We start from the raw sequence: 26,049 nt of genomic DNA, 5'->3' as shown, positions 1-26,049 counted from the left end.
ATGGTACAGAAACAGAGAATAAAGATCAATTATTAACAATTTTTTATATTGTAAGAGCTTATGGAAGCTCAATGAAATTACTAGGAACATAGCTTAATCAGAGAAAATGATTTTTCACGAAAAACAGAACTACATTGTTCCAGTCGCTGTCAGAGAAACCATAAACCCAGCTGATAAAGTTTCTAGTTTCTAGAATCAAATGTTTCAGTCTTCTGACTTTAAAAGAGTAAACTAATACAAACTATTTCATTAACACAAATATTTTCCATTCTAAAGAGAGAAAAATGGAACATACAAATGCCACGACACATCGTGATTCTGTATTTGTTTTAGGAGGTACAGTGAGATTTTTGAGATATGTTCAGAAATACAACAAGGATAATCAGAATGTATTGATTTGTTCCATCAAGTTTGACAAATTTCTTAACCTTACTATCTACAGTTCTTTCATCTTCGATATCAGTATAATAGTAATAGTTATTTACATCAGAGGAATTACATAATTATTACATGATTAGAGGTTCAACTGTTTAAGTGCTTTGAAGTAGTACTTATTTGTTACAATAAATTTTATTTTCAGTGAAAATGTTGAGGTCCTAGAAAAATCTCTGAATCAGATCAAAAGAATTTCATTAAGAACTGCGTAACTGACCTCCTGTATAAACAAAGTAAGAACAATTACAAAGGAAAATTTAAATTCTATCTTTAAGAGGTTGAACTATGTTCAAAGGAGTTAGTCCTGCTCTGTTTCTATATGAGTAAGTCCTAAAACTACTGTCTACATGAATCAAAATTTTGCAGACTAATAGTTTGGAGAAACTAGATTTATCAGGATATGATATATATAGAACATACTATTTTATAATATAATTATAATAATAAATATATATTATAAATACAATTATATACATATAAATAATTATATATAATTATATATTATATAATATAGTATATTATATATAATATATTATAATATATATATTTATCTAGTTTAAGAAAATGAAAAAAGATAAAATCATCTTATAAGAGTATGTGCAATGTTTGAATCTGCAGCATGAAGCCAGAGTTCACGGCATGTCCAAGACAGCAATTCTGCTATGAAGAACAGTGGGAAAACCCTTCATTCTTGAAAAAGTTCCTTATTCAGAATTAGGTTCACATAATCATCCAAAACAGAGAGGGAAAGAGGCTTCTGAGAAATTGTTTAAAAACCTCTCTGAAATGCATGGGTCCTGACCCATGATACTTATTTTATTTCTAAAAGATGTTTTTTTAACCTCTTAAGGACCTCCAGTAATGAAGACTCCATAATTTTTTCCAACAGTCTATTCCAGCACTTTATCAGCTTTACCAGAGATTAAGTCTTTCCTCATGTCTAATATGAGTCATCTGTGCTGTAATTACAATTTAAGAGTCTTTTTGCCCTCTCCAGGAATTTCTTCCCTGTGAGAGTGACGGAGCACTGGAACGGGTTGCCCAGAGAGGTTATGGAGTCTCCTTCTATGGAGATCTTCAAGGCCTGCCTGGATGTGACCCTGTCTAACATGCTCTAGCTGACCCTGCTGAGCAAGGAGGTTGGACTAGATGATCTCCAGAGGTCCCTCCCAACCTTACTTATTCTATGATTCTATGATTAAAGGCTCATATTGCTTCATCCTTCAAGTATAGGAAATAGAAACTCCTTCAGTCCGCAACTGGAGCAAAAATTCCATGCATCGTAACATGTAGTTTGTGTAGTATCTTGCTTCTTTCCACATGTCATACTCTGATCAACTACAGAAGAACATTTATTTTCTTCCACTCCGCAACATCAAGTTACCATTTCTGAAGACTTCTGGTCAAAATCTTTTCTGCAGCATAGTGCCCAAAATTAGATGGAACACTTTGCATTTTGCGTATTTTGCGGAGTACACTCACCTATACGTAACATATAGCCCAGCATGCTTGCCTCTTTATCAAAAGTCACAGAGACATTGCAGTTATAATATGCAGCTCTGGTCTGAGATTAAACTGACAAAGTAACAACGTGAGAAACTGCTCGACGTTGCACACAATGTACAAGAAAAAGTGGCTGGCCAACTCCAGGCTAGCACTACCATGCTAGTAAAACTATAATGGAATAAGCTGGCAGGCAAAATATATGACAAGAAAACATCAGGAACTCCTGTTGGGTGAAGAATATCAGAAGAAAGAGAGGTGCCAGCTTACTGAGGGTGTGGAGGATTAGTGACTAAGGCCAAAATAATCCCCCAAAATGTAAAAATGAGAAAAATAGGGACCAATTAGAAAAGACTAAAAAGTGTGCGGGTTGTTTATTTGGAAGGGAGAAAAAGGGATAAAAGGGAATGTAAGGTAAACCATGTAACCGGGACTTTTGGGGAGTCCCTGCTAATCAGCCCTGTGCCTGACTACCACAATCTGGTATAATAACAAGTTTTTTTTTCTTTTTCTTTTTTTTCCTGATGACACCATGTGTGTCTGATTGGCTTCTGCAGTCAGTAGCACTATGATGCCCTCCCTAATGTTAGTAAGGCAGTGGAGGATGGACTGAACTACCCAACAGAGTTTAGGTCTCCAAACATGTTTTGGAACACAGCTGTGTTCCAAAAACAACACATTTGTTCCCACAGCCTCTCAAAAATATTTGTTGATTATTCTTGCTTATGCACTGTACCATAACTGGCTTCCATTCTGTTTTTCAGACTCAATATGCCAAAATCATTCTTACATCTAATGTTGTCTTTTACAGCTTCATGTTTACAAAACTAGTACACATACTAGTACTAGTGCACTGAACTAGTACACATACACTACACATACACACATCGTAAGGAAAATATTCAAGTGAATCGGATCTGTGAAAGACCTCTTCAGGACTTCATCGATATATCATTTAGCTTTAAAAGTGAACCATCTACCCCTCTTCTCAGATTACCCAAAAAAGCTTGTATGAGGAAATCTGGACAAAATTTGTTTACAATACTATCATGTCAAGAACTGTCAAAAGCTTTACTGAAGTCAAGATACAGCAGCTGCTTCTCACCCATCCACAAGATGAGTTATCCTACCACAGAAGGAAAATAGATTAGATATTCATTACTTATTCTTGACAAATCCTTCATGGCTGCCACTCATCCGCTTGTTATCTTTCAGATGTATACAAATATTCTGCTTATTTATTTCAGATTTCTTTCTAGAGTTTGAAGTTTATTGACTAGTCTCTATTTCTCCAATTTCTCTTTCTTTCTAGTAACAGACACTATTCACCCTTTCCTAGTTTTTCGATCTGTCAGCTGGCAGTCATAAATCCTCTGAGGTATCTTGATAACAGCTCTGACATTACTTTGACCATTCTTTCACATCAGAAGGCACTGAAAGCATAAGTACCACTAAAACTTTCCTGAATTTTGTAATCTGAGATCTTGCCATATTTTGCTAGTATTACTTGCAATAACCATCCGTTGCACCTTTTTAGTGAAGGCTTATTTCTGATAAACTGAGTAGAGATAAATAATTTCCTTTGTTGTCTTCTTGCTATTAATGAATTTACAGGGTAATTATTTGTTACCTATATATCTCTTAATAGTTACATCTTAATCTGTGTCCGTTTGGGTACATGCTCTTCTTTTATAATCATTGTATCTAGAATTTAATTTCTATATGATTTCCTCTAGAGGTATAATATAGTGGAAGTTTCTCAAGTACAGGGCTGCAGATGAGAATACCTGAGGCACCATCATGTATAAGTCTGGTAAAAGACACAACTAAAGCAAGGCTCCAAATTCATGAAATCCCCCTCATGCTCTAAATTACTGACTGTTATAAATACTGAAATCCATACAATCAATACAAAAGAGCAAATTGCGTGTGTGTGTGTGTGTGTGTGTGTGTGTGTATGCAAACAATGACAGGGAGAGGGTTCATCTTTTCCTGTAACTGCAAAAAATCAAAATAAACAAGGAAAGAAACATTGTAGGAAAAATCGAACATTTGTTTTATAATATATAAAGTAAAATTATACATAGTATTGATTAATATTCAATGAACGTTTTCCTAATTATACTGAGAAGAAAAGGTATTGCTTAGGGGTGGATGGTAAATGCTCATATAGTCTTAAAAACCAACAACCTTGCAAGTATTTTTTCTGTATGAAGAGAATCACCTAATTTACTGTTTCATAAAAAGTACGCAGCAATTCAGTGGTGCGTATCTTTTTGAGAATTGAGTCACAAATCTAACTGTTTATTGATAACAGAATTAAATTCTTTCAAGTCTCTAGAGCACTGTAACAAATTACATCGAGCAGAATCAAAAGTTACGATGTTTGGACAACGGCAGTTGTAAACATCCTCCACACTCAATACAGTAATGTAAAACCTAGCTCAATCTCCCTGTCTCCTTGCATGGTACCAATCTGCTCTAAAAGTACCCAATGCCTAGATGCCTCATGCCTCCAATCATCTGAGGTCTACACAGGTTACATTCAGTGTCAGGGCTTCAGCAGTGGTACTTATTTGTATACCTGTCAAATTTTTATAATTAGTCCTTGTCAGAGACTAACTAGCATGACATGGTCTGGGATGACTAACACTCTACACTCTACAAAAAATTCCCAAGAACAGTTTGGGATTTAAGCATTGGCAAAATGAAATTCCAATAGTTTAAATGCTTCCCAGTTTAAATCTTCTCATCCAAAGGATGAGAAGAGACGTTAACAGTATGAATGTGGCCAGACTATGGCAATTAGCTTGATGACCTTGTACTGTTTAATTTAATATTATAGTCATAATAATTACAGTTGTTGCTACCACTACCTCTGCTACTACCTCTTCCTAACTTTGGCTCTTATAAGTATGCCAAAGTGCAAACTCTTTGTCTAATGTCTTCTTTGGGCAATGAGACCCAGAAATACAGCTGTTTTAGATCAGGAAACCATTAGTTCCATCACTTCACTCTACAGTTTGCTTAGATAAATGTCCATGCAATTAACCTTGTTCAGAATAATATTTACATTAAATCAGTCTGGAACAACGTGAAAGAAAAGCAAGAAACACAGGTTTAGTACAATAATTTTCTATTTGTTGACTCCAAATCCTAGTATATTACAGACCTATGAAAAATGGAACCAGTCCTGATCTGAGCTCACTCCTTTTTGAAAGATTAGTTTGGATTCTGAAGGCAATGAGGAAAACTCATGGCAACCAATACAATAATGAAACTCAAAGGCTCTATTTAATTTCTGAGGAATGCCTGTACTCAAAAGGAAGGATAAATCTGCAACTATCACAAAATTTACTTAAGGAAGCTCTTCAAATTACCTCCAGATTATCTTTTCTCTGTCTTTTAAATCAATTACATTAACAAGAGCAATTCAGCTTTGTATACACATAATGTAAGTGACATCAGTCTTGCCTTAAATTTGCCATTCCAGAAATTTACATTCTAATTGCATCTTTCATTCCTTTCATATTCTGGAGGGTGATGGATTTGTACTGCTTAACTTTAGGCACCTACCTTAGATGATAAATTAAGAGGCTCCTGGGGGCCTTCTTAGGACCCCAGTATAGTCAAAGCAGAAGAATAGGATCATTTAAAACACTGATTGATATGAAGTTCCTCTTTGAATAACACTCTAGAAAAGAATATTTTTCTGCCCTGACTAAATGGATAGTTTATAGAGACTAGCTTGTTAACTTCGGAAATCAAATTAGGCATCTAATGTTGGGTTGTATATTTATTTACATAAATATTTATTTACAAATTGAGGAAGACTACTCCTTCCTTTTTTTAAAGTATCACAATACATGTACAAAAATTGAGATGAACAAAATTTAAAAGAATAGAATCGATCATTTGAAAAGTCATCTATTAATACAAAAAAGCTCATTCTTGTAGCATCTTCATTCACCTTATAACTCAGCATCTTGAGCCAAAGCCTTTAAACAGGACTTTTCAAGCTAACTGTGCCAACAAAGAGCTCTTCTAATATTCTCGTGCTTAATTTAAGAAAGAACTTATGAGCAGATATTTTAATGTCAATTACTTCTGTCTTTAATAAAATAGAAGTTGGAAATCCATTTTCAGTTTTTCATGTGAATGCTACAGTATAGCAAATATGGCATTTCTTTTATTTCAGTACCCCTGCAGCTCCAAAAAAATGAGAGTCCCAAGAACATTAAATATATTTTGGAAATTATTATTAATTACACTAATAGTTATACCATACAGCAGGAAGGTAAGCAATTACAGGGAGCAATTCTCATTTATCATTATTCTTAATTTCTTTAAGTTATAGATAATTAAATATATAATTAAATTTAAAACGTGATTCAGATGTTATGAAAACAGTTACCAAAGTACTTGTAGTAGCAAATTCATCCAACAACATATATCCAAATTCAATACCTTTCCCCCAACCATTCATAATCACCTTTTTCATATAAGTTTGATTATTAATGAGAAGTAATAATTAAATGCTTTCTTCTTAAATAGGTATTTAATTTGTTTTAGGGATAACTTTGGGGCATTTACTATGAATAGTATTAGAGTAGTTCTTCAGGTGAACTTCTTCCCCCCCTACAAAATGCAGACACTAGTATAACAAAATAGATCAGGTTCCTGGGTAAGAAAATGCAAATGGTTAGATATTTTTAAGAACTTCTAGAAGTTCTTCTAGTCTATAAATATCCAAGTACATTTTTCAGATAAGATAACAAAATAGTGACACATGACAGGATATACATCTATCTAATTAATAACAAACATATTAAACATTTATTTGATGTCCGTATAAAATACTTTTAGACTCAGGCTTTTAATTCTGTAGTAAAATTCTATAATAAATTTCAATAGGAAAGTAGTAAGCAGTAAAAGACAACCTGACTAATTTTCATTTTTGTAATCTGCAAACACTGCACTCTTGGAAACAGACAAGGATTGGGCTCTTTTTTCCTGAGTAATGTTCAACATCAGATTGATGTAAAAATAGCAAATAAATGTGAATCTCATTAGTTTTATTATAGTTTTATGATTAGTTTTATGATTCAATTTATTTCCCAGAATTATAGAATTAGCCTGGAAAAAGAAAAAAAATATTTTACAAAGTAAATGGAAAAAAAGAAAAAAAAAACACCTCAAAATTTTACAATGCCACAGTAAGTAAGAAGGCTTTCCAGTGCAGTAAATTCACTGAGTCTTCAGAATACTTGGCTAGCTGGAGGTGCAGCAACATCACATTCGGCTCCCTAAACTCCAAAAACCCCAGACAAATGGTCACTGCAGCATGGAGTCTGCACAGCATGACACATCAAAAGGAGACCATATTTGCAATATATTTCTGGGCAATCTGTGCATAATAATGTGAGGTAGATATAAAGTTATATCAATTTGTCAGACTATCGCTGCAGCTACAGGCATGCAAGCATACATTACATTTTCCAAGGCATATTTGTAAGTTAAACTGTCTCTCCCTTGCACTTAGATCATGGCTCCATCTAATCCAGTGATACAGCCTTCTTTTTAAATTTTATTTATTTATTTATTTATTGTTAAATCTACAACAGGAGATTCTAAACATTACTGTTGATTAGTGAAAATCTGCTGTGTTAACTATGACATTTCGGAATTTAAAACAGATTTTGTAAATGTGGTTTTAGAATCTGTGAACTGACTAAATGTTTGTATGTAAGCTCTGCAAATTTTACAACTTAAAGCAATGACAAGAATTAGAAAAATTAATAAGTTTTATTCTGATAGTGATGTATGTATTTGGATAATACTATTAAAGTCTTACCTGGTCTGAGGGAGAACAGCATTTATTTGCCATTTTCATCTATAGAACAGAGATAGAAGAATACTCAGTTATTAATATTCTGATGCTAAGAGTTACTATGAGGCAATTATCATTGACACAGTTAATGCACACTAGTGTTAGTACTTCAAAATTCAGCTTATAAGAAATTATATATTTTCAGTGCAGAAATACTAGATTATAATTATACTAATCCTAGAAAACAAAGGACTCAAAAGACAGGAAATCTTTCATCAGAGCTTTCAGGAAATCCTTCATAAAGAATACGCTTTTTGAGTTTTACTCTGCCTCTGTGAAAATATTATACTTACTGTAGATAATATCATTTAGATCTAGTTCACAATTGTTTAAGGAGATCTGTAAATTAGCACGTGCTTAAGCACTTTCTGAACTGAAGGACACAGCATATAAGACAGATGAAGGGAATTCTGTTTACAATTTGCTTTGTTCAATCAAAAGTTACAGTTCTTTCTTTTTGCTAACTGTTTAGTCAATGAAGAGGTGTGCTGATTTTGGCTTTTCTTTGACAGTCAGTCATAATTGGCATAGAAGACTGGTGAACAAGCCCTGACAAACCCTTCTTTAAAGTGAAACCCTTCTTAAAGTGAAATATTAACAACAGAGAACTTAAGATATAGGATTTAGACATTTAAAGATTGAATAACTACAAGGAAAGACTCCCCTATCTGTAGGAACAGAACCTGCAAACAGTCACATATCTGATGAGTCCTTCCAAACAATCTTATCATCAGAAAGCATTTCTCCTTTTATATATATACATATATATATATAGCTTGTGATAAGAAGCTTGTGATAACAGACCAAAAGCTACAATTACACACAGGAAAAGATACATTCACTAGAAAAGAGAAGAAGAAATCACCAGTATCCTAGTGAGAGTGGGAGATCTGCAAGATGAAATCTGCAGGTAAACCTCAGAAGATGGAATGACTGGCTGAGTAGATGAGAGCAGAGCAGTGGATGTTGTATACCTTGACTTCAGCAAGGCTTTTGACTCTGTCTCCCATAACATCCTCCTAGGCAAGGCCAGGAAATGTGAGCCTGATGAGTACACAGCGAGGTAGATTGAGAACTGGCTGAAAGGCAGAGCTCAGAGGGTAATGATCTGTTGCTCTGACTCTAGTTGGAGGCCTGTGGCTAGTGGTGTCCCCCAGGGCTCAGTGCTGGCTCCCATCCTGTTCAACTTCTTTATCAATGACCTGGATGAGGGGACAGAGTGCCTCCTCAGCAAGTTTGCGGATGATATCAAGCTGGGAGGAGTGGTTGACACACCAGAGGGCTGTGCTGCCATACAGAGAGACCTGGACAGGCTGGAGAGTTGAGTGGAGAGGAACCTCCTGAGGTTCAACAAGGGCAAGTGCAGGGTCCTGCACCTAGGGGGGGAAAAATAACCCTAGGCACCAGTACAAGCTGGGGGCAGACCTTCTGGAGAGCAGCTCTGCAGAGAAGGACCTGGGAGTGCTGGTGGATGACAAGTTGACCATGAGCCAGCAATGTGCCCTTGTGGCCAAGAAGGCCAATGGTCTCCTGGGCTACATTAGGAAGAGTGTTGCCAGCAGGTTGAGGGAGGTGATCCTGTCCCTCTACTCAGCCCTGGGGAGGCCTCATCTCGAGTCCTGTGTCCAGTTCTGGGCTCCCCAGGACAAGAGAGACCCAGAGCTACTGCAGAGAGTCCAGCGTAGGGCTATGAAGATGATCAGAGGGCTGGAGCATCTGCCCTCTGAGGAACGGCTGTGAGAGCTGGGCCTCTTCAGCCTGGGGAAGAGAAGACTGAGGGGGGATCTTACCAATGTGTACAAGTACCTGAAGGGAGGGTGTCAAGGGGACGGGGACAAACTCTTTTCAGTTGTCCAGTATGACAGGACAAGAGGCAATGGGCAGAAATTGAAGCACAGGAAGTTCCGCCTGACTGTGAGGGGGAATTTCTTCATTGTGAGAGTGACGGAGCACTGGCACAGGTTGCCCAGAGAGGTTGTGGAGTCTCCTTCTCTGGGGATCTTCAAGGCCCACCTGGATTCAGCCCTATTTAACATGCTCTAGGTGACCCTGCTGAGCGGGGAGGTTGGACTAGATGATCTCCAGAGGTCCCTTCCAACCTTACTGATTCTATGATTCTAAGCAGAGCATGCCTGTAAGAAGCCAACAGGCCTTGCATCATGCTAACACCACTAGCCTCAGGTCTTGTTGCACTTTGTCTGGACCTGTCTTGTGATCCTGGGATGTCTGGAGCTTTGCTACAGCTTGGTTAGCCACAACAATTTTCCGAAGAACATGAGACTTTTATTTTTTTATTTATTTTTTATTTAAGCAAAATGCAGTTGTGCGGTGTAATGTAATGTAATGCAATGTAAACAATATATAAATACATATTTGTAGCTAATTGATAGCAATAACAAATCTTAGTCTGTATAGAACCATCTTCAACAAAATCATCCTAGAATAAAATGCAACATGGAGGAATGAAGGATGACAGTAAGGGCCTTGAATATGTACACGGAGGATGATGCAAAGGCCCCAGGGCTCTAAGAACTTGTTAGTCATCCCCAATCCATAGTGGGCCATAAGGGTTTTTTCTCCCCAACTCGTTTTGCAACTCATTTGAACTGAATTGTGTATTTGAACTGTGCAGGCCCTGGGTGATGAGGTGGCCAAAGCTGACCTGCTGGGAGCCTGAGACAGCTGCCAAGCCTGGCTGTCACCCTGCTGAGGCACCTGGTGGTGTGCAGGGAGGGTCTGCCAGCCCCTTGGAGGGACCCTGCTGTGATCTGCACCATTTCCCTGCCACCCCAGAGGATGAGTGGGGCCATCACACAGAGGCAGGTCACAGCCCTGCAGACACAGACATCTGCACTGTAGCTCAGGCAAAGACCAAGGATGAGTGTTCCTGACATGCAGCTTCCAAGAAAAGGGGGACCACCCAGCAAGGCTTCTGCCAGCTCTCTCCCACAGGACTTCTCACAGTAGCCTCATCCCCGGCGGCACAGCTGCACGATGTCAGCATTGGCCTTGAGCACACGTGGTTAAATCCCTGGGAGCAGGTGGGAGGTGTCAGAGGTTGTTGGCACTCTCAAGGCCTTGCCAGGAATAAACCAGTGGGAACCCAAGAAACCTTGTTTGTAACTTGTGTGCTACAAACTGGTGACAAGCCTAGTGTTACAGAAGGAAGCAGTCCTCACCAGTCTGTTTTGGGGGATTGCCAGTAGACTTAATCTTGAGCTTTTGAGAAGACATAGCAAAAATGCACCTGAAATACTTTAACATCACCAGAAATACCATCACACCCTGCCTATCTTCAGCCCCAGCCATTCTCCAGTGCTTCAGAGAAAAATATACATAAGTAACTACTCAGAAACAGTCACGCACACAGAAAATATTATTTCCTTGCCGGTGACCAAGGCACAATAAATTATAGGATCACTGTAATATAATACAGTACAAAAAAATAGAATAAGCAGTGATCATATCTCCTTTCACCCTGCTTTCCTGATAAATCAAACTACTTTAAATTCTCTTTATAAAAGGTAGAAATTCTGTTATCTGACTTCTTACATCACTAAGTTCAGAAGTATCTGTGAAACTGTGTGTGAGACTGACCATGCAGATTCTCTGGAGAATGAGCAAAGAGTAATGTGAAGAGTAGCCTCATGAACAGCATCACTTCCAGTTGGTAAGGACAATTAGGAAGAATGCTTTGGATTCCACTCCTATTCACTGCATAGCCTTAACTCATTCTCTATACAAAGCAGGGATGGTTGCAGCCCTGACATAAAAGGGGCTCCTTCTACATCACATTATACCCCTGTGTCACTGGACTGAGGAGAAGGACGTATGTATTCTCCACATTGCACAGCACTGCATGTTCCCTATATATAGTGGGAAACCTATGTTCTCACTTTCCACAGCTGGTGCCTTGTGGCAGGAATATAAATGGAATTTGCTACACCTTGTTGGGAATGCATGACTTTTCAGCATAGCAGTACAGTAATAGGACTGTTTGGGACAGCAGGGGGACTAAAACCAAAAATCTGAATCTGCAAAGAGTGCAGTGGCTGTGTCAGACAACTAGAACTATTAAACAATAGTAATTACTATATTATGTTTTAAATGAATGTATAGTTATCTGCAGGGGGCAGAAAGACAATGGGGCTACCGTGATTCAGAACTGTGTTTACACCTAAATACCTCTGAGGCTGGGATTTATCTCACTTAACTTTAGCAATTCAAAACAAAAGTTATCCATTAAATATATCAAATTGATAGTAAGATAGTAAGCTACACATTTAATATATCATACGAGGATCTTCACAACTGTCTATTTCTCTTCTCACACAGTAAAGAGGATCCTACTTGATTGGCTAAATTTAGGTGACATGATTCCTACCCTTACTGACTGCCCTTTATAATCCCAGTGGTTTGATCTGAGGTACTTCCAAATGGGAATTCTTTAGTTTAAAAACAAAAAGAAGCAGCAGAAAATATATATTGTCTTGTGGTACTACCCCCTAGACAGCAATAGAACCATTGAGTGATAAGATTTGTATACCGCTTCCTATGGGTTACGGACACACAATGGATTTTATTTTGATCTACATGCACCTCACGTATTGGTTTGTAAAGAAACAAAGACCTACTCTTTCTTTTTCATTTAAATTTTCAAAGCTCATATTTCATAAGCCTCTTCCTACTCAAACCGTAATTTCACTCCATTGTTTTAGATATATATGTACATGTAAGCATAAAAGAAAATGTTTGAGCCCTACAACACACGGAAATTAAATCAGCTGTCAAAAGCATATATATGATATATGCATGCATATACATATATATATATGCATATGTATGATTTAGGATTAATATCCTAGTTTCTACCATCCTCCTATTGGCTGTTAGAATGATTTTAAAAGATCATAATAATAGTTAAAATGGAACAACAGCATCTTTCTATTCCTTATCTGCTTATGAACTGCTCATTTATTAAATTTGTTAGTAAATTTGAAAAATATAACACCTTCAGAACACACTGAATAAAAGAGAAAACCTTGAGATAGCTATCAATATAAGAAATAAGTTTCTATGATGCAAATGAACTGGTAACATCAACTTCAGGTGTTCTACCTATCATGTCTATATCAATGTTTGGTGTTACGTGTGAAAGAAAATAATTAAAGCTCATGACACAAGTTAAAAATGTTTAATGTATAGCTATCCAAACAGTGTGCAACAGAAGGTTCTAAATTATTCCAACGAACTGTCTCCTAAAAACATCTCCTGCACAGCACTGTCACTTGCCCTGCAAAGAACCCTCTAATTAAACAAATCAAACAGTAGTAGTGAAATCACATGCGGATCAAATGGCTGCCTATGCTTTTTGATTCATTACGGCAGTTTCACTGCCAGTTTCTGTTCCTTTTCTTCCCTCAGTGTCTTTAACTGTACCTCCTTCTGTGAGAAAAAAGCTGCAAGAAAAAACAGATGGGAGGTGCTTACTCATCTCTGTTTTCTTTCTCCTCTAAAAGGTAAATGTGAAGATCTTGGAGCACAGTGAGGAGGCTGAGGACTGAATCATAAAGGAAGAGGATAGGGAAGTTTCTCTTTGGTAGAAAAGTATGCAAAAACCAAGAGTATGGACAGAATGGTGAATAATGGGTCATGGATCTTTAGCAAAAATCTCTATTACTTGTAAAGATGACAGTTACTAAGAGGTTTTCCTAGCTCAGCATACAAGGCAAATATCAAGAAGGCAGGCTGAAAAGACATTCTTACATCTTTTTCCATGTTGCCATATGCCCTGTGCTTCTCAAAGAACTAACTGTCTCCAGGCTAACACCAGAATCACTATTTCTCATCTACAGAGTAACACTTTCTAGTTATACTAACATTCAGCGGTAGCATCCTTAGGCAGTGACAATGCCTCACATCTTCGCTATTGAAAGATGACTCCTACCTCACTTGATCCCGAGAGCTTGCCTTTGCATAAAGTTAGATGTTTCAGTACTTCAAAAGAATAGTCTGACATTAGCAGAAGTGTCAGCTCGTGGCAGAGTTATTTTTGTATTGCCTACGTTAGGATTGTCATCTGGCATCAGCAGAGGATCTAGCAGAGCTGCCAACTGCTGAAAGGGCAAAGTGGCAAAGGACTATGATGCAGGAAAGATATGGTGCATTGTAAGAATACAATACCCCTCCATCAGGTGAATATTAGGAGCTCTTTAAGAATTAAAGTCAAAAAGAAATTATTCAAATGGTATGCAAATATGTATGACAAAAATGTATACAGCAGAGGCACAGAGAGGTATAGGTAAAGTAAGAATTACTGTGGTGCAGGAAGAATTGCTAAAATAAAGTATACAGATAAACATAGAAAATCTCAAAATGTATAGAAGTAAAAGTGAGCAATAGAAAGTATGGCATAAATATTTAATAATGATCAGGCGAAAAGGCTGAAATTCGTGATGCCCATAGTCTTAGTAACAAAGTCCATTGTGGTCATGTATACAACAGAATTAATTTATCTACAGACACAACAGTATAAGACAGAATAGAAAATGAATAGGTTAAATATTTAGGGAAGCCAATGAACTCAGTGTTCACATGAACTCATGAAATTAACCCTTGAGAAGTTAGGAAATTAGCTGAACCCTAGTCCTTAACCCTAACCTCAATCTCTGAATCCTGATTACCTTCAGGGTCTTCCAGAGAATGGTTGAAATTTTATAGGACTAAAGAAAGGTAAATACATGAAAAAAGTCTGAGAGTCTGAGAAATTACGGATACATAACCTAACTTCACTAGATGATCGAAGAAAAATACTGGTATTTGTGAGATGATAATAACGTAATAAAAAGTATTCCGAATGCATTTTCAAAAAGTCTAATATAAAGGCCTTGCCCTAGGCACTGTGGATATGAAATAACTCTTTTGCCCTCCCAGGGTCAGGGAGCCTTCTTTTACTGCAAACTTTTACTGAAATTGCATTTTAGCCTCACATTCCTGATCTTAAAAAATGTTTGCAATAAAATGGTTTCTCACTGACTTTTACATCTGTTGTTCTGATGATTAGTTAACTAGTTAAAATTGTACCGTGGCCAGACCTGTTCAGTTGTTCCAAAGGCTGCACATCTGTCACAGTCTGTTAAGCACTAAATCCAAGTAAAGATTTTACTTACTTCTAATATGATCTGTATAGAGATTACTTTCTACAGGCCACTGTTCTGGCCTAGAACATGTGAATTTATCACTGCTGTTAACAAGGCTTGATCAAACTCTCCCACAGAGGAACACACAAGATGCAGACACAAGACACAAAATACTGTGGAAGCTGGAATGCAATTTCAGTAAAAGTTTGCAAGATATTACATCAAGACACATGCTACCACAGACATTTGCATTCCAAAGAAACAGACTATAGTCCTAACAGTAATAAAATACATTAATAAATACCCTGTTTGTATTTATAGCTACTTTTTAGTCTCGTATTCAGCTACATACTTGGAGTAGCTTTAACTCATGGGAATTTTTTAAAAAGTAAGAGAATTTGATTAGGAACTAGAAAATGGAATTGCTCTAAAAATATTACAGGAAACTTCTTTCCACTATTCACATAGCAGGCAATTATGAACATCCTTGAATAATATATATTATTTTTCTAGAATTATCAAATAGAAACAATAACCTCGAAGTAAGGTAACTTACTAAGTAATGACTAGATAGTAATATTTATAAAGGATATATCATGAGCAAATATATTGATTTTGTCAAATACCTCCTTAAATAATTTCAGATTTTTAAAAAAGAATTAATTTAATAGAAGAACCATTGTGATCAAATATATGATTCCAAGTAACTTTTGAAGACCAAAAATCAAATCATTGTCTAGTCTGATCAAAGATTGACCAAACCTGATACAAATTCTATAAAATATAATCTGAATAACTAAGCATAAATTAACCAGGAGTACAAATTAAAGACATTTATGCTACCAGATCTTGGTTTATAGCAGACATTTCAGTTTTAACTAATCTAATGAAAAAGACTAAAAATCTGCCCAGATAATTCTCTCAGGGCAAACTGTGCTTGTATTTTTTTCATAATTGATTTCTACCAGCTCATAAAGACTAGTATATATTGTCGTTAGTGTATATTATCACGTTGCCTATTTGACTTTGTATTTCATTCCAGAATCTTCAATAGTTTCCAGTTGTTCTTTCTTGGAACAATAACCTGTTGTCCAAATAATGATTTTCTGTTTCTCTAGGGTTTATTTAGTACCTCTGTTTTCAATAATAAATGCCACTTTTGAATTTACAGGAATAATTTACACTGGCATAAACACCTTTACACCTGTAGGCAAAAAGACAGACTTTAAATAAACCAGTTCCTAGAGAAGTTAGAGAAGTAAAAATACTGCATCCCAATGAGTCCTTATAAATCACACTTCATATTGGTTACAAAATTTCCACATGCCTACTTCAAATATCAACAAATACTAATTTCTGAAACTATGTTTGAAGCACACTAATTCTGAGAATGTAAAAGTGATATAGTTGGCCCTATCCAAAGCTCTGTGAAATAACTAGAAAGGGTCAATATTTTGCCTTAAAAGAATCTTTAATCTGATAAAGGCAACCTGAACTTCTACTGCTCTCTTTTTACAATAATACTGCAAGTCTTGAAAATTTCAGGACAGTTTTGATTTACCAGAAACTGTGTCTCTTCTCTTTCCTTTCTCCTTTTCCTCCCAGTACATGCACATTTGTTTTATATCCTGTGTCTTAAATGTGAATTATTTTCTGCTGTTGGAAAATTAGAAATAATTCTAAAACAGCATAGACAAAAATATGCAGAAAGTAACATACATTTTGAAGTGTCAAATCACTGATGTTAGTTGATATTGCTCTCAGCCAGTCAGCACTCTCCTGGGCTGTATAAAACTGAAGTATCCCAGTACTAATTCCATCGAGTGCCAGCACTTCAAATGCATTAGATCTGCAGTAAGAAGAAATATATCCATAAAGGAAGATATGTCAGTTTTCTGAAACTGCCCAGTATTTTTCAGTGTTCAAGTGATCTTTACAATTCTTGACAAATTTGGGGGTTTGACTTTACAAAGCAAAGGAAAGGCAACAGAAAGAAAGATAATAATGGGCAGTATCAGCAGCAATACATGCAATAAATACCTTCTCTTTACCAGTATCTATATGCCTTGATAATTTATTTGCTAGAGTATAAATATATGTTTATAATTACTGAAATTAGTGTAGCATACTAAGGATATATGCATTAGATTTTTTTGAATAACTATAAAAAAATCTTGAAACCAAAATGATTTTTTCTGCATTTCTTTCATTTTGGCTTCATTTACTAAGAATGTTTAAATAAGAACTGACTTCCCTTGTTTTAGTTTGTTAAATTCCTAAAATTTTCTATGTAAAATTCTAAGCAATGCTTCCTTTAAACTCCTTTATGACCCGGAAAATCTGCAAAATGTACTTAAAATCTTCTCTTTTTCATAATAGCATCTACACATGCTAATTTCTAATTGCATTTATTTACTTTTTATGTATCTGTTATATAACAACTTTACTCTGCAAATCTTCATCTGCTAATCAGATTCTGCCAGCATTTTCCTCACTACTCGTAGTAAGTTAAGCACCATCCATGTATCTCTGAAATCCCACACATCTGGATGCTGAAATGCGGTATCATTACGTATTTTTAACTATTAAAACTTTTGGTAGGAACAACAGAAAAGGCATGGAAGTGCAGTGGTTTAGATATCTTTTAAATATGTGACATGCAATATTTTCTGCAATGGAACTTCAGAAAGCTCCATAGACAATTTCAGTGCCCATGACTGTCATGAAAATTAGATTTTACTCAAATACTACTATAAAAGACGAGTACAAATAATTAAAAGATTGTGTAATTTCTTTTGTATATCATTTGGAAAATATTGCAGCTATCTGCTGTATTTGTAGAGCAGATTATTTATCCTTATATGTTATACTGGTTTCTTTTCAGAACTAACCTAGAACAAAATAAGATACTGACTCGAGAAGCTGTAGGATTTCCCTGAGATGCTCTGATCTAAGGTAAAGTCTAGTAATGTTTAGTTTATAATATATGTCAAAATGAGCATTCAGAGTGACATATGGACATTACAAGGCATTTTACTCATGACTTACAGAAAAAAAATATTAACCTAAAATTTGCCATTCATAGGGAGTTTGACAGTGTACACGAAAACTCAAATCTATGTATTTCCTAAAAATGGTATTATAAAATTCCCATCAAATACAATATTCAGAAGACAGTATCCCTATAAACATATATGCATACACACACACACACATATTTATACACATATGTATACACACACACACACACCTTTGAGATGGGAATGTTCATCTATGTATGTTATCATCTATGTACTGATAGACAGTGGAGCAAGGAAAAAGACCGAATCTGCTGCCATGAGGTTAAGCCATTCACAACCTACTCTAGACATCAAATTTAAATATCAATGTTAATTGTTAAAAATTAAATTAAATTTAAATATCATGCTTAAGTGAAATAGGAACTAGTACATGCTCTCCACTGAACCCATAGTATGTCTAGAATTCTAACTCATCCAGAGTAGATACATAAATGAATGCAATGTGAATACCCTACTCAAGTGACACAGTTATACAAATGGCTGATGAATGATCACATAAATAAACTCTTAGGCTAACAACTAATACATTAGGCAATCAAGAAAACAAAATAAAACAAAACAGGTTTTATTATAAAATCTAATCTTTTATCATTTGAAAGCATGATGCTGGCAATACTTCAGATGATACTGCAACTCCAGTTGTCACATCCTCTTCTGTATTAAAATATAGTGATCAGCTATAAAATCCAGCTGACAGATTCAAATAAAAGTTTCTAGAGTTCTAAATGCTTCAGTCACAGGATATTTGCATGAAATCAAAGAACAGGGTGTGAAGGATACTGAAGATCCCCTAGTTCTACCTCCTGGCCAACAGGTTTACATTACAAATCTCTTTCCACAAGACAACACAGAATTCTAGACACAGGTGTTTGAGATGTGGCCTCACAAATGCAAAGCAGAGAAGAATACTCACTTAGACCTGCAAAGCATTTTATTACGAATGCAGCCCCGTTTGTATTATCCTTCATCACTGAAAGTGCTTAGAGCAGACCCCTGCTCAATGTGCTGTCAATTAGGATCCTCAAGCCCTCCTGCAGAGGTGTTCCTTAGCCAGTATTGTTAAATGGGCTTAGTCCACCCACATGCAGGACTTTGCATTTGTTTTTGCTGAACTTCATGAGATTCCTTTTTGCTCATTCTTTACCTTTCTAAGGTCCCTCTTGATGGCAGTCTTACCCTCAAGCATGTTTACTGCTCCTCCCAATTTGATGACATCCATGGACTTGATGAAGATGTACTCTCTCTAACCGAGTAGATTACCAATGAAAATGTTAAACATTACTGGCTCCACTACAGACACCTGAGGAATAATTCTTGTTAACAGCTACCAGATAAACTTTGAACCATCAACCACTGTCCTTTGAGCCCAACAGTCTAGGAAGAATTTCATCCATCTTTTAGTCCACTCTCCCTCTCTAGACCATTCTCCCCAAATCAGCTACAAGGATGCTACACGAGACTACAGAAAGTCTTGCAAAAGTCAAGTGCTCTCCCCTCATCAACATCATGCAAAGCAATCTGGGTGGACAGGCTCAATCCTGTCACTCCAGAGTCTCTGTGAAGAACCTGTCAATCTCCTGTTCATCCTCCATGATGCTATGCAGCTGCTTATCTCTTTGATCTTCTTTCCAACTGATAGCTCAGCCACCTCCTCTGTTGACTCCAAGCCTGGTCTGTAGCCAGTGTGCCACTGCAGCCTGTGACCAGGACAGCTGCATCCTTCCTCAGGACCTCTCTCTGGTTCAAGTCTCTGATGTGCCAGAGGTGGTCACACTGCCTGGTATAGGGGGACAGAGACCTGCAGTGCACCACCACTACCACCATGCTGACTCTAGCAGAAAGCCAGTTTTATCAAAAAGCGACCCCCTTTGAAGCAAGTGACTGAAATGAAGCAGGAAAAAGAACAAGTAAAGTTTACAGATGCCAGACAGTAAGTCTGTGCTGGTAATACAATGGTTTTGTTCTCAACATACTTAACTTTATTATGATTATTTCTTGCTTTTAATTACAGTAATTTCCCTCTACAAATCACATGACATACTGTTCTGTTTTACTCTGTAGTCTGAAAAGTATAATATATATATATATATAAGGTAAAAAGTAAAAACAAGTATTCAAGCTAAAAATAAAAGCTAAATAGAAAACTACTGAATGCTGTTTTTTTTTCTTTTCTTTTTATGCGATGTAATCAATAAATAATGCAAGCACAAAGACAGAACTGAAATTCAGGAGAAAATAAATCCTAGAGGCTTAAAGATGCCTTTCTCCATTTCTTCAAAGCATAGGGGGAAAAATAAAGAGGCATCAGTGTGCACCTACACCTTCTCAGCTGTTTTCTATTTAATACTGAAAAACAGGTTTGAAGGGTCTCAAGATGCCATGTAGTCATCTCATCACAACAAAATATGATGAAATACAACTTTTTTTCATTTTTTTCCCTTGGTGGCTTCAATTCTATAGAAAGTCAGAGCTAGAGAAAATTCCCATCTTTTCTGATTTTCCTGTTACTGTACCAATTATTGCAAATAGAACCAAAAATTAATGGACTGCAGTCCTTAAGCCTAGTGATAATTAGAAACAGCATGCAATGAATACTGACGGTAACTTACAACTAAGACACAATTATATAGAGTGCAAATATGCTTCAAATGTTTCTGAGACTTTAAATGCCCCCTGCCACCAAAAAAAAAGGAATATCCCTTCCTCCCCCCTAAAAAAGACCAGAAAACAGAAATGTAAGCTATTACTTCTCTGAGAAAGATTGTGTGCTGGTGCTTTACTCTTAGTATCATTTCAAATACAGATGAGATGACACTATCAGGAATTTTGCATAACTATTTTAAGTCACTACCAAAGTTCATGAAACTTATCACTGAATTGAATAAAAGATAAGTCCTTCCAAATACAGAAGTCTCCACTTTAATAGATGCATCAACTTTATGGAATTTTTCCCACTTTGATATGATTGGAAGTATTCTTCACTACAAAGCAGCAATCACTGAATTGTATAAATGTATAAATAGTCTTACTGAGGAAAGTATCATTTAAACTCCCAGGCTGAGAAAATTGAAGGTCTTTCTCTCATCTTGAAAGACTGGAGTTGCATGATTTTCTCCAATGCAGCCTGTTCAAAGACAGCATCATTGTGGCTGTGAAATGACAATCATCTGGAGCCAGCCATCATTCTCTAACATTTAAAGTATCTTATCTCTTCCTCAGGTGTGGAAGAAGGATAACAAACATTAATTGTTAAGTACCTTAAATGTAAGAGATCATTTCTGCAGATATGTGACTTCTATGGGGAAAAGTGCACTTGAGATGCAGAAAAAATTCTGATGAAAATAATCTCCTTTTAATATTTCATATTATCTTGTTAGCTTTTACAGCTTTCTCTCACTCTATATTTATGTAGTTGGACAACTACTGAATCTGGCCATACTATCTTTAACTGGACATTGCATAAGTGTGAATAAGAATTTTAGAATGTTTACTGTTCCTAAACTTTAGGGATTTGGGCCACATTACCCTTATATTTCTTTGTTGTTATTATTTTCAGCCTTCTATCTGTAACAATTGGTTTGTTTGTTTCTTGTAAACATAACCACTCAGGAGCATGTGTTATTGTTTTCAGCCTATTTATAGCCCATTTTCATTGTGAAATGATAGATGAATCCTGGTCTGTTTTGAGATTTGTTTACTGCATTAATTTCTTTTAATAAAATAACACTTGTATGGAGAATGGCAGTCAGACTAACAGGCATCAATAGAATTAAATTTGCTTTCTGACTTTGACACTCCTTGGTAATTAATAATAACTGATACTAATAAAACTTAAAATGGCCACTGTGAGTTTTCCCATATAGAGCCATTAGCTATTAGAGAGCGGTTAAGCAAAGTACTTTTATGAGAGAAAATGCCTTCTAAGTGCCAACTGAAATGGAAAAAGCTAAATTTCTACTTTTTAGAAGTTAAGAATTTCAGTAAAAGATATTTTAAAATTTTCAGTATCTGTGGAATATGAAGCAGTCTGTCCTTTAGATTTATCTTGAAGTTATATAGTATTTCCTTAATAAAAGCCTGTGTGTCTGACAGCAACTGTTTTATCCCAAGAAGTTTACTATCATGTTGTTACAGACAGCTTTACCTCTTCCCAGCTTCTAACTCAGTCTTCCTCCCTGTTTGTACATATTTTGATGACTGGCTTCAAATTTTCTTGTGTTTCTTATAGCATTTTCTAGTGGCTTACCTGTATGGCTCTCTCACTAGAATTTCTATTTCTATTTATGCTGAAGTTTTATGAATTATGGGTCGATATGAAAGGAAATTCCCATAAAAGCACTCTTTGAATCTTTCTCTCTTTGAAATTTAGGAAATGAGAGACTTTAGTACCGTAAATTTTATGTAGCCTCATATTTTCAAATAATGATCAAGTTGCTCATACTTTTGGGCTATTAGCAGAAACTATGGAGCTAAAATATATCAAGCTATTAAGCACAATCTTGGATTGCATTTCATGTTTGTTTTAGATGAACATTTTGCTTCTCATGCTGCAACTTTACTTGGAGCAGTAGAGTAAGATAACTGAAGTGACACAGAAGTTATACTTCTACAGAAATTTTCTTAACTAATCTGTCAATAGAAGCAACTCCCAGCTGTATTCCATCAGACTGGTAATAATATGTACAGAAAAAAGGGAGAGTGGGGGAGACGGAACAGTTATAATATTGATCGGATCTCTTATTCTGTTCTTCATGAAGTCATACAAATAATTATGCTGGCACTAGGAAGAGGACAGAATAGGGCAAAACAAACAGCTGAAGGAGAAACTAGAGTAGAATACAGGTATGAGATAATTTAATTGGCTTCTCTGCAGGGAGAAAGGTCTGTGGAATTATAGTCTGTCACACTCAGCATGCTTTATTTGTATGGAAGTAAGAAACCAAAAAAAAAAAAAAAAAAAAAAAAAAGAGGTGGAGGAGTTTTGCTTGAAAACAGGAGCAGCTTGAATTACTGAAAGCTATATGCAGTATCACTGTGCTACTGTCCTCTCGAGTGCAGCATGTCTAGTAGGACTGGTCACTGTGTATGTGTACTTCTGAGCAAATGTTTTATAATTTCAGTGTAATTATAGTTAGGAATAGTTTAAGTGAGATGCATTTCACCCAATTTAGCCATGTAAAGTTCTATTCCCTAAGTATACAGATGAGAGGCAAAACCAGAAGTTAGAACAAGGCAAATTACAATTAGACATTAGGATGTTTATTTATTTATTTATTTATTTTGCCATGGAGGTGATCAGATACTGACACAGTCCGGCTGTGAACTCTTCATCCTGGAAAGTGTCCGAGACTTGACAGGGCATGGTCCTGAGTAATATGATCCCATCCAACTTACTTTGAGCACAGAGTCAGACTAGATGACCTTCAGGGCCCTTCCAACCTAAATTATTCTATGATTCTATAAGCAAAGAATACTCAACTCGGGAACAATTTTGTACACAAGATAGGTGAGGTGACCCATTCTCTAGAGATACTTATTTCTCTCCATTGACTCTAAGGTGAGTCCAGGGATTCAGCACATTTGTAGATGAGCAACTATTAGATGTTACAGTCAGATGAGATCAATCTTACTTATTAAGTCCTAATCCCATAAAGATTTTAAGTATGTGAATTAGATGCTTAACAGAACTTAGTTGGAATGTTGGCTTGCCTTACATTATTGACAAGCATTTTAAGTCAACTTATAAAATAGAAGAAAATACTACTAAATACGAACTGAAAATGCCAAAATGCAGACAAGATTGGTTTCATTCATCTTATTGAATGAACTAGCAAAATATATACAAGCAGCAGTAAAAAAAAGAAACCCTTCAGCTGTATTTTTATTTATTTATATTTTCTTTTAATCATTTGGATGATACAGAGACATGTTATTTTCTAATTGGTTGTTAAGCACAATGGGAGTGTTTACGGGGGTGAAAATTTTAAATAATACACCATCCTACTGCATTTAGATAACAATTATTGGACTGCCATGCCACTGTAATGCTCATTCAGGTTCAGTTTCCTCTCATGCCCTTAAGCCTTTTGGTAAGAGGACAGTCTATAGCCCATGACAACTGAATTGTATTAATCAGTGTCACAAATACAGAGAATATTAAGTACATTTTGTTTAAATTATATGCAAAGGATTACTTCTTCAAGATTTTCAGCTCTCCATATGATTTAAATACATATTTTACATGGTATATGAAATTCAGACATTTGTTAGGAAAGAACAGATGTTCACATGCATAACTTACACTTAGTAATGTGATAGATTTATCTGAAATCTAGAAAGCCTCTGCTTTCAGAAGAAAGAGCAATATAGCTTGCACTTATTATTATTAATAAGCTAACACAGTGCAAGTCAGCAATAAAGCTAAAAATAACCACCACAACTACTCACTTCAATATATTCAGTTGACTCTAGACTTATTTTTTTTCCTATTTGATCCCAAAGTTAGTGGAAAGCAAGGAGGTCTGCCACTGAAACCCAAAGCTATTTATCCAGAGACATTTTCTGGAGATAACTTGTGGCAGAGCCTTGCTGAAGTAATCCTACTGGGTTAGAATTTAGTATGTTGTTAGCAAGTAAAAGAAAAGGTAAAATAAATCTCACACCTCCAGAAAGAAAAAAAAAATAATAATTCTTTGAGCTTGATAGTAATATTAATACGAACAACCCTCTGACAGTATTAATCTGTTTATCTTTTGGGTGGGGGGATAGGAAGGAATTTCTTTGGCCTTTTCCTCTGCTTGCTAACACTATGCCACATTGTGATCTATGATTCTGTCGTCTGAAGGATGCTGTTTACTAGAAGAAGTGCAAAGAGGTGTGCAACATGTAACCTTTGGGGATAAAGGCAAGTGGTTTCTGAATGTGGTTTCTGAAAGTGGATTCTGAAAAGAATGAGGATGCTTCATTTTTGCTTGTGGCACACTTAATTGCAGTACAGATGTTAAAGCTAGAATTCAGCTAAATATTGCGAGGGTGAAGATTCAGAAAATAAGCCAACTCACTCCTCTTGCTATGCTGCCCTCATGCTGCTGAACAAATTAAAGGGATGCATATGAGCTGTAAAGAGAATGTAAATACACTGATCTATACTGCAGAGAAGTAGCAATTTCCTTAATTTTCCTGTCATTGATTTTTGATGCAGTTTTAGACTGCAAATATCTGTATCCTAAAGGATGTCTAAATTCTATCTTAAACATTCTACTTCACTTGCTGCATAAAGAACAGATACTAAAATGCTCGCTATCTGAGAATCAGTACTCAGTGATGATCTCTAATTTTGTTCTGTGTGGCACATTTTCTGTCCAGCTTTTCTCTCCTGCCTATATTTTGATTTTTCCCTCAGTTAGCAGCTTATTTTAGTCAAGGGTATGTCAGTCTCACTCTGTGGAGAGATCTGCAGAATGCCTAGCCACTTCTTGGATACCTCTACGTTTATATTCCGCTGAGCAGACATTATTCTATAGCCTGCATTTACTTGATTCCTGACAATTGATTTCCAAAATATCTTGCTGCTTGAGCAGAACTGTGACAAACTGTAAGTCTTCCTTAAGGATGAAACTGCCCAGCTGCAATAGTTGCAATCCCTAATGCCATCTCTGCACTTTATTACTGTTAAGTTGCATCCTATTTCCATTAGTTCCATCTTTTTACAAGATATAGTGCTCCTTTTCTGCACTGATAATGCTGATTCTGTGTTGTGAGCTTGATTAGTGTAGTTCTATGTTCTGCATCAACAGCAGCCAAGTTAGTCCTTAAAGCACTCTATTAATAATATCTCTCCAAATCAATATTTTCTGTTTCGTTACAAATTGCCCTCATCTTTTCCTTTTACCAGATGTTACTATCTGCCATGGTTTCCTACCCTACTGCCCCCTTTTCTTGAGTTAGATTCCAGTTTGGTTGTGGTATTTTTCATTTACATACTCACTCTCTGTTCAATTAC

At 36.1% G+C, this 26,049-nt stretch overlaps 1 protein-coding gene across 3 annotated transcripts in view; it reads right to left on the bottom strand.

The window, feature by feature from the left end:
• Positions 1 to 26,049, bottom strand: part of SNTG2 (syntrophin gamma 2) — a 296,093-nt gene that overhangs the window by 66,224 nt on the left and 203,820 nt on the right. For all 3 annotated transcript variants that reach the window (XM_062572982.1, XM_062572983.1, XM_062572984.1), the window contains 2 exons: positions 16,687 to 16,816; positions 7,793 to 7,831 (listed from right to left, as the gene is read on the bottom strand). In XM_062572982.1, coding sequence (XP_062428966.1) covers positions 7,793 to 7,831; positions 16,687 to 16,816 — 169 coding nt within the window. The remainder of the gene's footprint in view (positions 1 to 7,792; positions 7,832 to 16,686; positions 16,817 to 26,049) is intronic.

This window comes from Rhea pennata, chromosome 3 (genome assembly GCF_028389875.1).
Source record: "Rhea pennata isolate bPtePen1 chromosome 3, bPtePen1.pri, whole genome shotgun sequence".
NCBI classification, from domain to species: domain Eukaryota; kingdom Metazoa; phylum Chordata; class Aves; order Rheiformes; family Rheidae; genus Rhea; species Rhea pennata.
This window is presented reverse-complemented; position numbering and strand designations above follow the sequence as displayed.